The sequence below is a fragment of the Ursus arctos genome, unplaced genomic scaffold (assembly GCF_023065955.2).
Source record: "Ursus arctos isolate Adak ecotype North America unplaced genomic scaffold, UrsArc2.0 scaffold_8, whole genome shotgun sequence".
Lineage (NCBI taxonomy): Eukaryota > Metazoa > Chordata > Mammalia > Carnivora > Ursidae > Ursus > Ursus arctos.
This window is the reverse complement of record NW_026623100.1, coordinates 15,073,399-15,086,925: the sequence shown is the minus strand read 5'-3', so window position 1 is coordinate 15,086,925 and position 13,527 is coordinate 15,073,399. Positions and strand designations below refer to the sequence as shown.

Here is a 13,527-nt window from a genome sequence, read left to right as displayed (position 1 = left end):
GGCTGTTTTTTTTCTCACTAATATCCTTATCTATTTCCCCTCCTCCAGTATTATGGGATTTCTGTACCTTTTGAACCAGGGACTCTGAGGCAGTCAGAACATGGATGTGAGCTGGGAACCACTCACTGATCAAGACACAGATTAGGAGCAAGGTATTTCCAGGGACGGGGGTACAGAGGCTCCAAGAAATGAAAAGAAACGGCACTGGGGGGCAGAACGGCAGATAATCCGGGGTACCCAGCGGGTGGGGTGTATGGTGGGAGGGAGCAGTGCTAAGGGTCATAAGATCATTGGGGGTGACTGTGAGCCCTGTGCCCCGTGAGCACAGATGGCGTCTTTGTGAGAGACACAATAAGCCATCTCCTCTGGGTAGAAAAAGCACCCCTTCCCCGGGCTGAGGCCAGCTACACCGTCAGAGTCGGCCTAGACGCCACCACCACTCACTGCCTGTGCCCTTCGCTCTTGCATTGTGCCCAGACCACACAGCTGTGTGCGGCAGGCCTGGGGCACGAGGTTGTCTGAAGGAGGCTAAAAAGGGAGTGTGTGACACCCACGTGCTTTGAAAGAATGGTGGGCAGCAGTGGACAGGGAAGACAGAGAGGAGTGCAGGGACCTGAGGGACAGTGAATGAGTCAAGTCCGTCAACGACTGCAAACTCACATCGGAAGAAGGCAGAAGGCCCCAAGGTCAAGCGTTGAGAGAGCGGTTTGGGGGAGAGAGCTTGTTTGCGTTCTGGGGATAACTGGGGGCTGGATGTAGTGACACAGGGTCGCCGGCACACAGGAGTCATTTGGAAGCATGCACATATCGGACTTGCTCAGGCAGAGTATTTAGAGGGGGAGGAAGGTGGGATGAAGGCCCTGGCGAAAAGCAGCATTTAGAAAATGGAGGTTGGAGGGGAGCAGCAGCCAGGCTGAGAGACTGAGGTCGGGGGGGGGGGGCGGGTAGTGCAGCTCATAGAAGCCAAGAGAGCAAAAGTGTTCACAGTGTGAGGAGAGGGAGGTGGAAAGGGGAGAGGTAGACATGTAAGGGAGAGGTGAGTTTTGGAGTACCTGGGATGACCAGCCAAAGAGTTTGGACTTGGCCTTGAAAAGGCAGGGTGACAGGTGTCATGTGTAGAGCACGAGCTTGCCGATCAGTCACTGAGGCTTCGAGGTCTGCCACTGACCAAGTAGGGCCTCGGGCAAGCTACTTAAAGGGAAGGCTCTGGATCCCTGCCAGTCAACTGGGTGATTATACCCACTACTACAGGGATGGAATGGGGATGGCATCTCAAAGGATGGTAGCTCTTCTTCCGGTCACGGGCACCTAACAATGCACCGCCTGGTAGTATGGGTGAGCTCTTCCTACGCCTAACACCTGGATCTTGAACGGGCTTGTGAGCGGCTCTGGGGGCAGAGATTAAGGTTTTAAACTAATTGAAGTCAATGGTCACGTGTGGACTATTTACTATGTGTAAGACAAGAAGAATGTGTCGAGTAAGATGATTGAGGGGTTTAGAAAATAATAATAATAATAATAATAATAATAATAACAACAACAACAACAACAACAACAAATCGTCCTTAAGGGAGTTTGCAACTTAGTGAAGGATCCACAGCGATGCCTAACACTAATACAGGAGGACAGTGGTAAGCCCGGCAACCGAAGTCTCAAATCCCATTCATTCCCAATTGTGAATGGAAGCGTGGGTGGTGGAGAAACTTGCTCTGGCTGGTGGGACCGGGCTTTGTGCAGGCAGGCAGTACTGTGTGAGGCCTCTGGGCTGGACAGAGAGGGCTGAGGAGGGCATATGCACAGGCAAGCTGGGAATTGGTAGGTGGGTTTGAGAAAAGCGGAGAACCTTGGTGGGTTCAAAACAAGGTGCTATGGGGAGTGTGGTGAGAAAGGTGTACTGGGATGTAGCAGACACAACTTAAGCAGAGCCCCAGTGAGTCCCACTCTGGTATAATCCCATAATCCCTCCCTGAGTATGGTGGAAGCCGGGACTTCCTCTAACCAAAAGAATGTGGAAAAGGCGATGTCGTGTCGCTACCCAGATAATGTGACATTATAGGGCAAAGGAATTGTGCAGATATAATAAAGCTCGCTAATCATTTGAGTTAAACAAAAGGGAGATTATCCTGGGTAGGCCTAATCTAATCAGGTGATCCTGTTAAAAGAGGGTCCAAGGCTTCCCTGGAGTTAGAGACTCCAAGCAGGAAAGGCTCTCTCTCTGGCTGGCCTTGAAGAAGCAAGCCACGTGCTGCAAGGAACTGAGTTCTGCCTATCGGCACGTGAGCTTACAAGAGGACCCCAAACTGCAGACAAGCATGTGGCCTGACTGACACGCTGATCACAGCAGAGAGATCCCAAGCCGAGGGCCAGCGTCCACTATGCCTGAACTCCGGGACCATGGAAATGGGGGCATAATAAATGGGTGCTGTCTGGAGCCCTGAAATCTGTGGTATTTTGTCACACAGCAATAGGAAGCAAATACAGGGACGCATGATGTGGACGGCCATGACTGGCAGGCTGAAAAGTTCGGGCTTCATTATGTAGGCCGGGGGGAGGCATGAACTATTTTTGAACAGAGAGACGCATACTTTAGGAAACTAAGAGCCGTCAGTAAAAAGGAAGTCTGGGGTGAGGGTTGGTCAGAACCCCTCGACGAGCATTTAGTCAGAGCGCTGCTCCCAGGAGAGGGTCAGGAAGGTTCCAGTGACAAAGTTCTGGGTTGAACCCGGCCAGCTTTTCTTCTACCCAATGAAATAAAGGTGGGGGGAGCAAGAACCAAGTCAAGAAATTGACAGTCATTGAGAAAACCTTAAGGAACTTTAGTGTCCTTGTTGCTAATTATAAATATTTACTCCTCCCAGAATTCCTGACCTCACAGAAAAGCCTGCGTAAATAGTCCTGGTCCTTTACTGGAAAATTAGTGTGTGTGTGTGTGTGTGTGTGTGTTTTCTATGTTTTCTTGGAAGGGGGACAGGGCGGCAGTAAGGGACTGGATGATCTGCAGTAACTTCCTGTTGGATATTGTCTAGCTCCCTTCCCCTCCTCCTTCTAGAATCATAACCCAGAGACCCCCAAGCAACTCCTCGTCCTCTGATTCTATCTGCTGGAGACAGCTAAGTCAAACAAACTCAGGAAGTGGCAAGAGGTTGGGAAGGGGAGGAAGTTCATGGCACAGAAGGAAAAAGTAAAGAGAATGCCCTGCTGTTGAAGGAAGAGGGTGGGGAGAGAGAGAAATGAAGGTCACTCCAAGGTCGCTCAGCACCAAGCCTTTAAAATGTTGTGCTTGGGCTTTCCATCAAAACTGGCACAAACAGTGGGTCAGATCTCCTGAGGCTATTCAAGTATTAACATTCACAGTGATAAACAGCCCCCAAAAAAGTCCTCTGCGAGCAAATTAGAACAAACAACTAATCTAAAGCGGGTTGCTAAGAGACCAGCTGGGCAGGAGCCAAAGTCAGTTCGAGTGTCTGGAGAATTCTGTATTTTTTCGCTTCCAGGGAAGGCAGAAGGAGGGAAGAGCTACCTGTAGATGACTCCATGTTGGTGGAGGAACATGAGGGCTGACGTAACTTCTGCAGCATAGAACCGGGAACGAGGCTCGTCGAATTTTCGGGAGCGCTGAATCTGGAACATGAGGTCGCCACCATTTACATACTCCATCACGAAAAAGAGGCGGTCCTGAAAGGAGAGCAGAAAATGCCATTTAGGTAATTCCACTGTCGCTGCCCACACAGGCCAGAGAGCATACCCTGAGCCCAAACTCAAGGGGGAAGAAGGCGTAGGGGTGGCTGAATCCTGGCAGCACACAACCCAGACGGAAGACAGAAGACAGGGAATCCAGGCAGCACACATATTAGGTATGAGGTGTTATTTTAAATCTTTCTCTGTTTTACTTTTATGAACATCAGGTTAGTTTAGCAGAAGAAGCCCAAAACCTACAGAAAGGAGACCCGGGTCTTTGATTTCCATGACAACCTTGAAGTGTGTCCTTGGACAAGTCTCTGACCCTTTGGAGGCTCCAGTTACCTTTATATGTGTGGTAGGCTGGATAATGGCTCCCCACAAGATATCCATGTCCTAATCCCTTCACGTGCTACTGTTACCTGAGACAGAGAAAAAGGACTTTGCAGATGTGACTACGATAAGAGTCTTGAGATGGGAAGTTATTCTGGATCACCAGGGTGGCCCTCAATGCAATCACAGGTGTCCTTGTTAGAGAAAGGCAGGGGGGAGATTTGAGAAGCAGGGAGAAGGCAATGTGGCCACAGAGGCAGAGACTGTAATGTGGCCACAAGCCAAAGAACATGGCGGCTCTAGAAGCTGGAAGAGGCAAGTGTGGACTCTCCCCGAGGGCCTCGGGAGAGAGCAGGGCCTGGTGGACATGTTGTTTTCGGCCCAGTGACACTGGGTCCGGACTTCTGGTCTCTAGAACTCTGAAAGAATAGATTCAGATTGTTTTAAGCCCCCAACTGGTGGTAATGTGTGAAGGTAGCCTTGGGAAACTACTACAAAGTCTCACGGGCTATCGAGGCTATGAGTGCCCCTTCTGTGGCCTCTTCTGAGGCCACTTTCCACTCTGGAAGATGTTCCTACTGGGATTCCCATCTTGCCACATTTCCTATGGCTTCCTTCCTCAAGGTGGCCTCCGAATGACCCAACCACGCTCATACTTCATCAGAGGAGGGGCCTTCTTTATCTGCACTCCATGACAATGTGTGAAGCAGACGGATGGAAATTAATTTTTGCGGTTTCTTGGCTACTATTCCCTAAGCCTGTAAGGTGTGGGGTGCTGTGCTGGGTGGGAGGGAAAGAATGTCAAGCCAGCACCGTCTCTGTGGAACTTAGGAGGCAGGGGTGGAGATGGGGAAATGGGCAGAATGAAGAAAACTAAACAGGAGCAGGGTGTCTTAAAGATGAAAGAGCAAGAGAAAGGTGGGCTCTCTAAACTGGAGCCCATGGAGGATTCTGGGCAGAGCTAGGGCCCGAGACAACAAGGAGGCGGGGGGGGGGGGGGGCAGGAACAAATCCCCGGATTTGGGGACAGGGTGAGAATGCGGAGGGCAGGGGCTGAGTGGGCCAGTGGGGAAGGAAGGTTCATGGAGCAAAGGGAAACCAGTGATGCTGGGGAGGCCAGAGGGACGAGCACATTCTTAACCTCTAGACAGAGTCTACGTGAAGCTGCCAGGAAGAGGTGACCATGATCCTTCTTTACTCGTGAAGCAGCTTTGACAGCACATTTAATTTATTATTGGCACTGCTTTGAAAATAAGTCCATCATTAAGAGTTGTTATGAATTCAGACCACTTCTGTCCCAACCGTCTCCAGATCTACTCAAGCTATGCTGGTGCTCACAAAGGGTTACGTTCTCTTCCATTTGTCTTCCTTCCCCTTCAAGGCCTGCCTCGTTTTCTCCCCAGAGTACAATTCTGGACTCAAAAGTACCCAGGCCGCCGTGCCAGCCATTCCCTCAATCACCCATTCCCCATTCAAATCCTCATTACAAAAGCCAAATGCTCAGGCGGACCCCAGCCCCATGAGACCAGAGTTTCTGAGGGCGGGCCTCAGGCATGGGTCGTGTACAAAGCTCCCCACGGGACTGCGGTGTGCAGCCCGGGCTCAGCACCACACTTCCATCTGGGCTCTGCCAAGCTGTTTAGCATCTGAGAGACACAAAGATTGGAAGTCATTGGATTCTCCTTCTTCTGTTTTCAAGGATCCCCAAGAACACAGGTTCTCAAGCTTGTGCATCGGAATCACACGATGACTTGTGAGAACATGGATTCCACCCCTCACCCCTGAGTTTTCCATTAGGAAGACCGGGGGGGGGGTGTGAATCTGAGAATCTGTACCTCTCACAAGTGTCCAGGTGACCGCAGACCCCAGTCTAAGAACCAGGGCCCCAGAGTGCTGGGGGCAGGCCTCGCCCACGGCAAGTACAGCTGCATCGCGCACCCAGCACCGCCCTGATCTGGCCGGACCGCAGCATTGCCCAACCCCTGGGATGCCCTCCTGTGGGCACCAGCACGCACCTGGGCCTCAGCAACAAGGCCGTTATTTCCTCGGCTCTGTTTGAAAGAATCCAAGGCTTTCAAGGGGAGAAAACCTCGCTTCTCCACACCCCTCTCTGCTCCCTGGCTGCTTTTGATTCCGCCAGCCCTAGACACACAGCACTTAAGACGAACAGGGTCCATGGAGTGACCAAGAAGAGCTCCCACCGAAATCCATCACTCACTGGCTATGTGAGCTCAGGCCAATGACTTCATCCCTGTGCTCGGTTTTCTCATCTGTAAAGAGCAGCTGATAGAGGACCTGCCTTGCAGACGTCTTATGGGGATGAAATTATATGTTAAGTGCCTGCCTCGCAAAGGCTGCTCTTTGAAGGCGGCCTAATCCGATCGTCATCAATGGCAGCAGAACTGCTAACCATTACTGAATCTTCACTTCCTGTCCTTTTAAGCAGTATTTTCCTCGGAGCACTTCCTCTTCCAAACAACACTTGGCTCTCCTGGCTTTCAGGCTGGTTTCCTCCCCATGTCTCAGGCAGGTGGTCTCGGGCCTGCTCATGCGGGCTTCCCTCTCCAGTCATCAGGTGCTGGAGCCCTCGGGCCAGGCCCTAGGCCCCCCACCTTCCTCTGTCCTCACTGGGCGGTCTCATCCACACCCACAATGTCTAATGCACCTCGCTCGGCATAGGGGACCCATGAACATCAACCTCCGTGCCACATTTTCCCTCCAAGCTGTGCACCCACTTATCCAACCGCATTTTGCTTTTTCCCCCCCAAAGATTTTATTTATTTATTTATTTATTTGAGAGAGAGAGAGAGAGAGAGCGAGCAAGCGCAAAAGCAGGTGGAGCAGCAGGAAAAGGGAGAGGGAGAAGCAGGCTCCCCGCCGAGCAGAGAGCCGACGTAGGGCTTGATCCCAGGACCCTGGGATTGTGACCTGAGCTGAAGGCAGACGCCCAACAGACTGAACCACCCAGGTGCCCCTATCCAACTGCGTTTCTGACATTTCCCTCCAGATGCCACAAAAGCACTCAACCCAACAGGTTCAAAATGGACTCAGTCATTTCCCCCCAGCAAACCGGTCCTCATCCAGGGTGCCTGTGGACAAGTCAGCGACCTGAAAGTCACTCTGAGTACCCCCCTCTCCCTCACCCCTTACATGCACCACCAAGCCCTGCTGCTTCTCCCCGTTATACCTGCTACGCTTGTCTACTTCTTTCTGCCTCTGCCCGCCTCAGCTCATGGCCACCATTCTGGTCCAAGTAATTATCGCCTCTTGTCTAGATGCTTGCTGAGTGCCTTCTTCCTAATGCTCCACACAATGACCAGTCCCCTAGCAAATGCGGGTCATACTACTGTGTTACCTGCCGAAATGCAAATCTGAGTGTAACCCATCCCCCCCTCCTCTCTGCCTACTGATTATTCTTTTAGGGGCTTCCTATTACTCTTGGAATAAATAAGAATCTCCTTAATATGACTGATGGCCCATTATGACCTGTCCCATCTACCTTCTTCTGAGTCCTCTCCCTTCCAGCCATCCCTGGTTCCCTCTGTCCCAAGAGCAAATTCCCTCTTGCCACAGAACCTTTGCTCATGCTGTTCCCTCTGCTTGGCATGTTTCCCCTCTCCCTTCCCCTGGCTAATCCCTCCTCATCCTTGAGATTCCAGTACAGCCATCTTTTCTTCTATGAAGCTGTCCTAGCTTCTCTGACAAGGTCAAATCTCCTTATTATATGCTGTGTTCTTCCCTGTAGCATTCAGGGGGTTTTATTTGTGTAACTGACTCAGGTCTTTCTCCCCCAGCTGTCTGTTTCATGAGGGCAGGAACTGTTAGAAATTCTGCCCTATTAGTTTGTAAAGGGAATTAGCCCGACCCCAAAGGAAAAGCTGCTATAATTCCCTTTAACAACATTCACCGTGTGGGTGGAAGAATGAAAGAAGGCTAGGGGGATGTAAGGGAACCTTTCTCTGATTTTTGTAGCTGCAAATTCTTACTGCTTAAGGAGCGAGAGACAAGTCAGCCTGCTGCAGAGAGCCTCCCACCTGTGGAATCTGGAGACGAGCACCCACAATAACCTCTCCGCCCCCACAGGGGTCTGTCTGGATCAGCACCCTGTATTCAGTTACGGCTCTGAACAGGTCTTTTCTTCTGTGGGCAGTGTCTTCACCTCCTTGTGCGATGGTCAGTTTCTTGAGGAACACAGTTTATTCTTCCTAGCAACCCCTACCACCACTAGCTCTGAGCTCCGTAACTAAGGAGACCCTCGATAAAAACTCTGCTCATCCGACATTCGCTCCGTGTGAGCGCCCCGAGGGAGGGATTCTTGTCGGGTGGATTTCTTACTGGATCTCCAGCAACTAGACCTGAGCCTGGCACACAGCGGGCTGCCAGTATGTCTTTGTCGAATGCACGAGCTCTTGAATATCCACCACGCACGAAGCTCTAGTTGAGTGAGCCAGAATTGGTTTCCCTGCGTTATTCCTGTTGTTAACCTCGCCTGGAGTTTATTCTAACGTTAGCTCATTTTTGAACTTCCATTGAAACCTGCTTTCTACTCAATATGCCTCAATGTGCACGGCCCCAAAGCAGAATCAACCCTTTTGAAATAGGAGGGACCCATGTTCAAAGCAATATCAGTTTTTCGCTCCCCCTCCCTTCATTCGGGGAGTTTGGATCCTTTCTGACCTCCACACCTAACACATCTGAGAAGCATGTTTTGATGCAGAGTGAGAACCTCAAGTCATTCTGGGAACTGCTTAATTACATAAACTGAAATCAAAAGAAAGCTGGCAGACCCAGCAGCTACTCATTAATCCCCTCTTGGCATCAGTAGAAAACAAAACAAAACAAAAACCCAACTTCCTGGTAAAGTAAGCAAATATGTTTTCTGAGGTAATCAAAGATTTTAAAAGCCTTACTCCACCTCCTCCTCCCTTAATCTCACCTGAATGTCTAAAAAGTTACGGTCTTGTGATAGTAAGTAAAATAATGAAATTAGGAAAGAGATTATATGTCACGGCCATTTAGGGTAAGAATAGTTAATCATGACCTACAAACCGGAAGGGCCACACCGTGTATTTGAAATTCCCATTGGGCTCTGTTTTCCCAGAGCGCTAACCTTTCCTGCCTTTGAAGGGAACACCAGGCCTGCCCTGTTCATCTTTCGAGGTGTGCTGGATAGCCAGAGGCTTCCTCTCAGCAGCACGACATGTCCCGCCAGCTGGATTTGTTCGGATGCACATCCTCCATCATTTGCTGGCTGTTTATATGTGCAAAGATTCTATCGCTTTTGAATCAATTTCACATGAGTGCCCAACAAAAGATGGGACTTGGAACAGTCCACCTTTGATGCGCCAGTGACAGGATGAACAATTTCTCCAACGCGCCATCCAAGGGAATCATGGGTCCTCACTTCACACTCTGTGACATCTCCTTGCTCCCCTCCACATTATTTAATCTATCAATTCAACAGGTCTTTCTTGGGTGCCCAGCCCTGGGGTGGGTCCCTGGGGGATATGAAAGATGACATAAGCCAGAGCTTTGGTTTCTAAGAAGTAGGAATTGAACACGGGAAACCACAAAAAAGCAACACAAAACATCCTATGGTTATGTGCGAAACCCTCCTATATCAACTCAGACTGTGAAACCTAGGTATCTGGGTCATTACTTTCTGAGCTGCCATAGAGAATAATTGTCCGTCATCCGGGCCTTAGCAATTACAGAAGATCATGATAGGAAAGTGTCATGGGAAAATCCTCTCTATATTTTATTTTCCGTAACAGAACTGGTCCTGGTGGAACTGGCCATTGCTGTATAGGATGTTGGCTGACACAGATCTGAATTAGGGTTAGGAGGTGGGTGAGAGAGAAGTCCTGGCAAGTTAAAGGAACAGCCCTTACGGAAGAGATAAGTGGAAAGGAACACCATGGGGTGGGGATGGGGAAGGCGGGAGTGAGAAGGGGAAAAAAACTTGCTATCTAGGAAACAGCTTGTAAATTCTGGATGTAGGTAGGAAGGAGACAGATTGGTGGTGGCAGGGTGAAGGGGGCAGGGAGGAGGTGCTTCTAAAAACACAGGTAGGAAGCAAAGAACCCCAGAAATTTTCCTGAGTTGTAAAGTGACAGGATCAAAGCTGACCTGAAGCAAAGCTCTCCTGGAAGTAGAATTCAAGATGGAGTGCAAGAAGGCAGCCTCAAGTTATTCCATATCTTCCCTATTTCCACTCTCTTCAGTGTTTCATTAACTTTGAAAAAGAACAAACTACAGGCAACCCTCCCTCCTCTCTATTACACCTCCTTGGTAGAACCAAAGACAAGATCCAACCGCTCTGGGAAACTTAACCAAAACCTTTTTATTTCCCCGCAAAGAAAGCAAGCCCTCATCACAGTAAACATCCTTCTTCTTACTGAAGACTTAACTCTCAGTTCATAGAGAAGAAGGGTCTTGTATGGATAGTAACTAGGACTATTAGGGTAAGTTTTCCCAAGCAGTAACAAAAAACAATTATTACCTGAATAATGTTGTTAAAAAACATCATTTTCACACATCGTCAGCCCTTCTTCTCATAGGCCTTCCCTTCCTTTCACCTCCCACCGTTCAGAGGCCTTACTCCAGTGTCATGACCTTATTGTGATGTTTCCCCAAGTTTAGATTTATCTCAGCCAAATTCCTAGAGCAATAACCAATTCCACCAACACCAATGGTAGTACGGAAAAATACAGAGTGGGTTTTCACAGGGCTGTGTCTTATGATGATCTTCTAGAAGCCACAGAGGGTAGGGGCGCCTGGGTGGCACAGCGGTTGAGCGTCTGCCTTTGGCTCAGGGTGTGATCCTGGCGTTCTGGGATTGAGCCCCACATCAGGCTCCTTCGCTGGGAGCCTGCTTCTTCCCCTCCCACTCCGCCTGCTTGTCTCTCTCTCACTGGCTGTCTCCCTCACTGGCTGTCTCTGTGTCAAATAAATAAATAAAATCTTAAAAAAAAAAAAAAAAAAGAAGCCATAGAGGGTAGAGTCCACCCTGCTTTGGGCAAAAGGGGAGACACCCTTTTTCATGTGGGAAAGCCTTCACCTAATCAGAATTGGTCAACAAACAGTAAAAATTCTGCACAAGACTCTGCTGGTTGGGAAGGTCTAAACTTCGTTTATGTACATCTGATATTTGTTTCCAATCGCTTAAAATTATGATTATTTGACGTACACAGGATGCCCCAGGTTTAAAGGGACCTGAAGCTGTAGCAAACTGACTCACCCAATAAAGCTCAAATAAACATTTCCTGCCCCTGATTAGAACTGCACTTTGCTCAGAGAACCACCTGCCCCGCACGCCACCATCTGTGGGAAAGGCAGGGGCGAGGGGAAGAGTCGGCCTTCAACGCATCGGAGGATACTTTCCTTTTAACAGGGGTCCTCAACATCTTTGAGAAAGAAGTTTCTTTGATACAACATGACAGTATGGAAGGAACAGCTCCCAAACAGGTTACATGTCAACGATGTTGACCACCCAAGTGACCACCCGCCCTGAACAAGGGCAGTGTCTGAAGTCAAGTGGGAGTAAAAGCTTATCGTTAGTTCCCGTTTTGAAAATGACAGAATCAAGAGGGTTTCGATGGGGAACATGGCCAGAGAAAAGGACAGTGGTGTGGCTTGGCTGAGGCTCTTTCTTTTAGTCCATCACATCATCAGCAGGTCAACGTCCGGGACTTCAGTGTCACCTTGCAGTACCCCGCTTCCTCCAGGTTTCCCCCACCAGCTGCTTTCTTTATCAAGTGCCCCTCCTGGGGTGTGGTGTCTGGCTATCATCCTCTGTTCCCGGCTGTTGACCTGGGCTCCAGGAAAGCAGCAGGCATCAGGAACCCTGACCCTCACTCATCTGACCAACTTAGTGGCCTGGTCACCCAGCAGAGGTTTCAGGCTCTGTGCTGTGCCTGTTGCCCACCCAGAATTTGGTCAAGATGGCGACACAGGCCAAATCCGTCTTTGACGATACTAAGAGATAATCTAAATCGGAAGAAGACTTCATCTGCTCATTGGAGCCTCCTGTCACCAGTAGTCAGCTGTTTGAAGCCAGTGTTAAGGACCTATGGAATGTTCCAAGTGTTTTCAAGCATAGGAATAAAAGTATTCTTGTTCTAATTCCATTTCCCCAACCCAGCCAAGGCCCACATCGTCATCTTGTCCTTTAGCAATGCTCTTCCCATGAGCTCAGGCTGGTCCTCCCAATCCAGTGTGTAACTGCATCAAACTCGGATTGCTTCCCACATACAAGCCTTCCTGTGTCTCCATTAGGTTGTCTCCGTCAGGACATCCCTTTCTTATGTATCCCCATCTCGTCTAGGCTCAGTGCATGTGCAGCTCAGGGAGAAGGACTGAGTCTCTCTGTCTCCAGCTCAGATGCTAGAGACGGACCCCACACAGGACCGAAGCAGCCCAGGTAGCTGCTGCCCTGATTCCAGAAACCAGCTGTCATCGTAGTATTTCCTGTACCCAACTCAAAAAGAAGTACCTACAGAGGTCACACTTGAGGTCTGATATCCAGGAGGCTCAGGCACCTACTACCACTGTAAATAATGCCTGCGGTCCTGGGTTAGGTCAAACCTTGTTATTGCTGCTGTTGTCCGTGTTTGCTGTTTCTCTAGCTGCGTTTTTGTTTCTTTGCTTACTTAATTCTATGTAGCCAGAAATCGTGCTCACCAATCAGAGGATTAGAATGTACCCCCATTAGTGGTCAAGTGACCAAGTTCATTCATCGAAAAGCAATCAAGGAAACTTTCTTCAATCTTGGGTATACAAAACAACTCACCAGTAAACTGAATTGTTCACTTTACAACCTGCTATCAACATCACCATAGTACCTCTTTTCTTACCTTTCTTTTCTTTGCAAAGATTATGCAAAGTTCTTGCGACAGTTTTAAAGATAAGCAAATACCAGGTAGCTGACTTTGAGTGGAGAAGGCACCTCAATATTTCACTTCGATTGTGGGAAAAACACATAACCTGCTTAGATGGAAATATTCAGGTTGATTACACCAAATGGGACAAAAGAAAAGCTTCTCCCCTCAGACCTCCTCACTCCGGGTAGCAGTCTGAGCTGATCCTACGTAAAAATGATTCTAGAACAGAACGTAAATTCCTGGACCAATGGTCTCCAGCCTCCTTCCATCCCAGCACTCTGACGGGCCGAGTGTGCTCTCATGAAAACCATGACCTTCCACGACAGGAGGTGTCTCCTAGAGTGACCAGGGCTGTGTCTCCTGCATCTGGCTGTGTCCCTCCCACGTTTAACACCACGCTGGGCTCATCCATGCCACTGCAGGAGCACCATGAGAAAGCACTTACTGTGCACTGATTCTCGGCTGCGTTGTGTTTTTTGCAACCGTAGGGCCAATACGACATCAAATCAAGAGCCTGAAGTTCCCACCCGGGGCTGGAGAGCTGTGGTTTCACTACATCATTGTACTTCTGTCTTTTCCTTTCTATCAATCCCACTTGGCTTGACTTCTGGTCCCACAGTCACGTTGGTGGATC

General features: G+C 49.4%; 1 protein-coding gene across 1 annotated transcript in view; it reads right to left on the bottom strand.

Moving 5' to 3' along the window:
- PRKCE (protein kinase C epsilon) overlaps positions 1-13,527 on the bottom strand; it is a 482,751-nt gene that overhangs the window by 79,457 nt on the left and 389,767 nt on the right. The window contains exon 11 of the mRNA XM_026486666.4: positions 3,521-3,675. Within this exon, the coding sequence (XP_026342451.1) occupies positions 3,521-3,675 (155 nt within the window). The remainder of the gene's footprint in view (positions 1-3,520; positions 3,676-13,527) is intronic.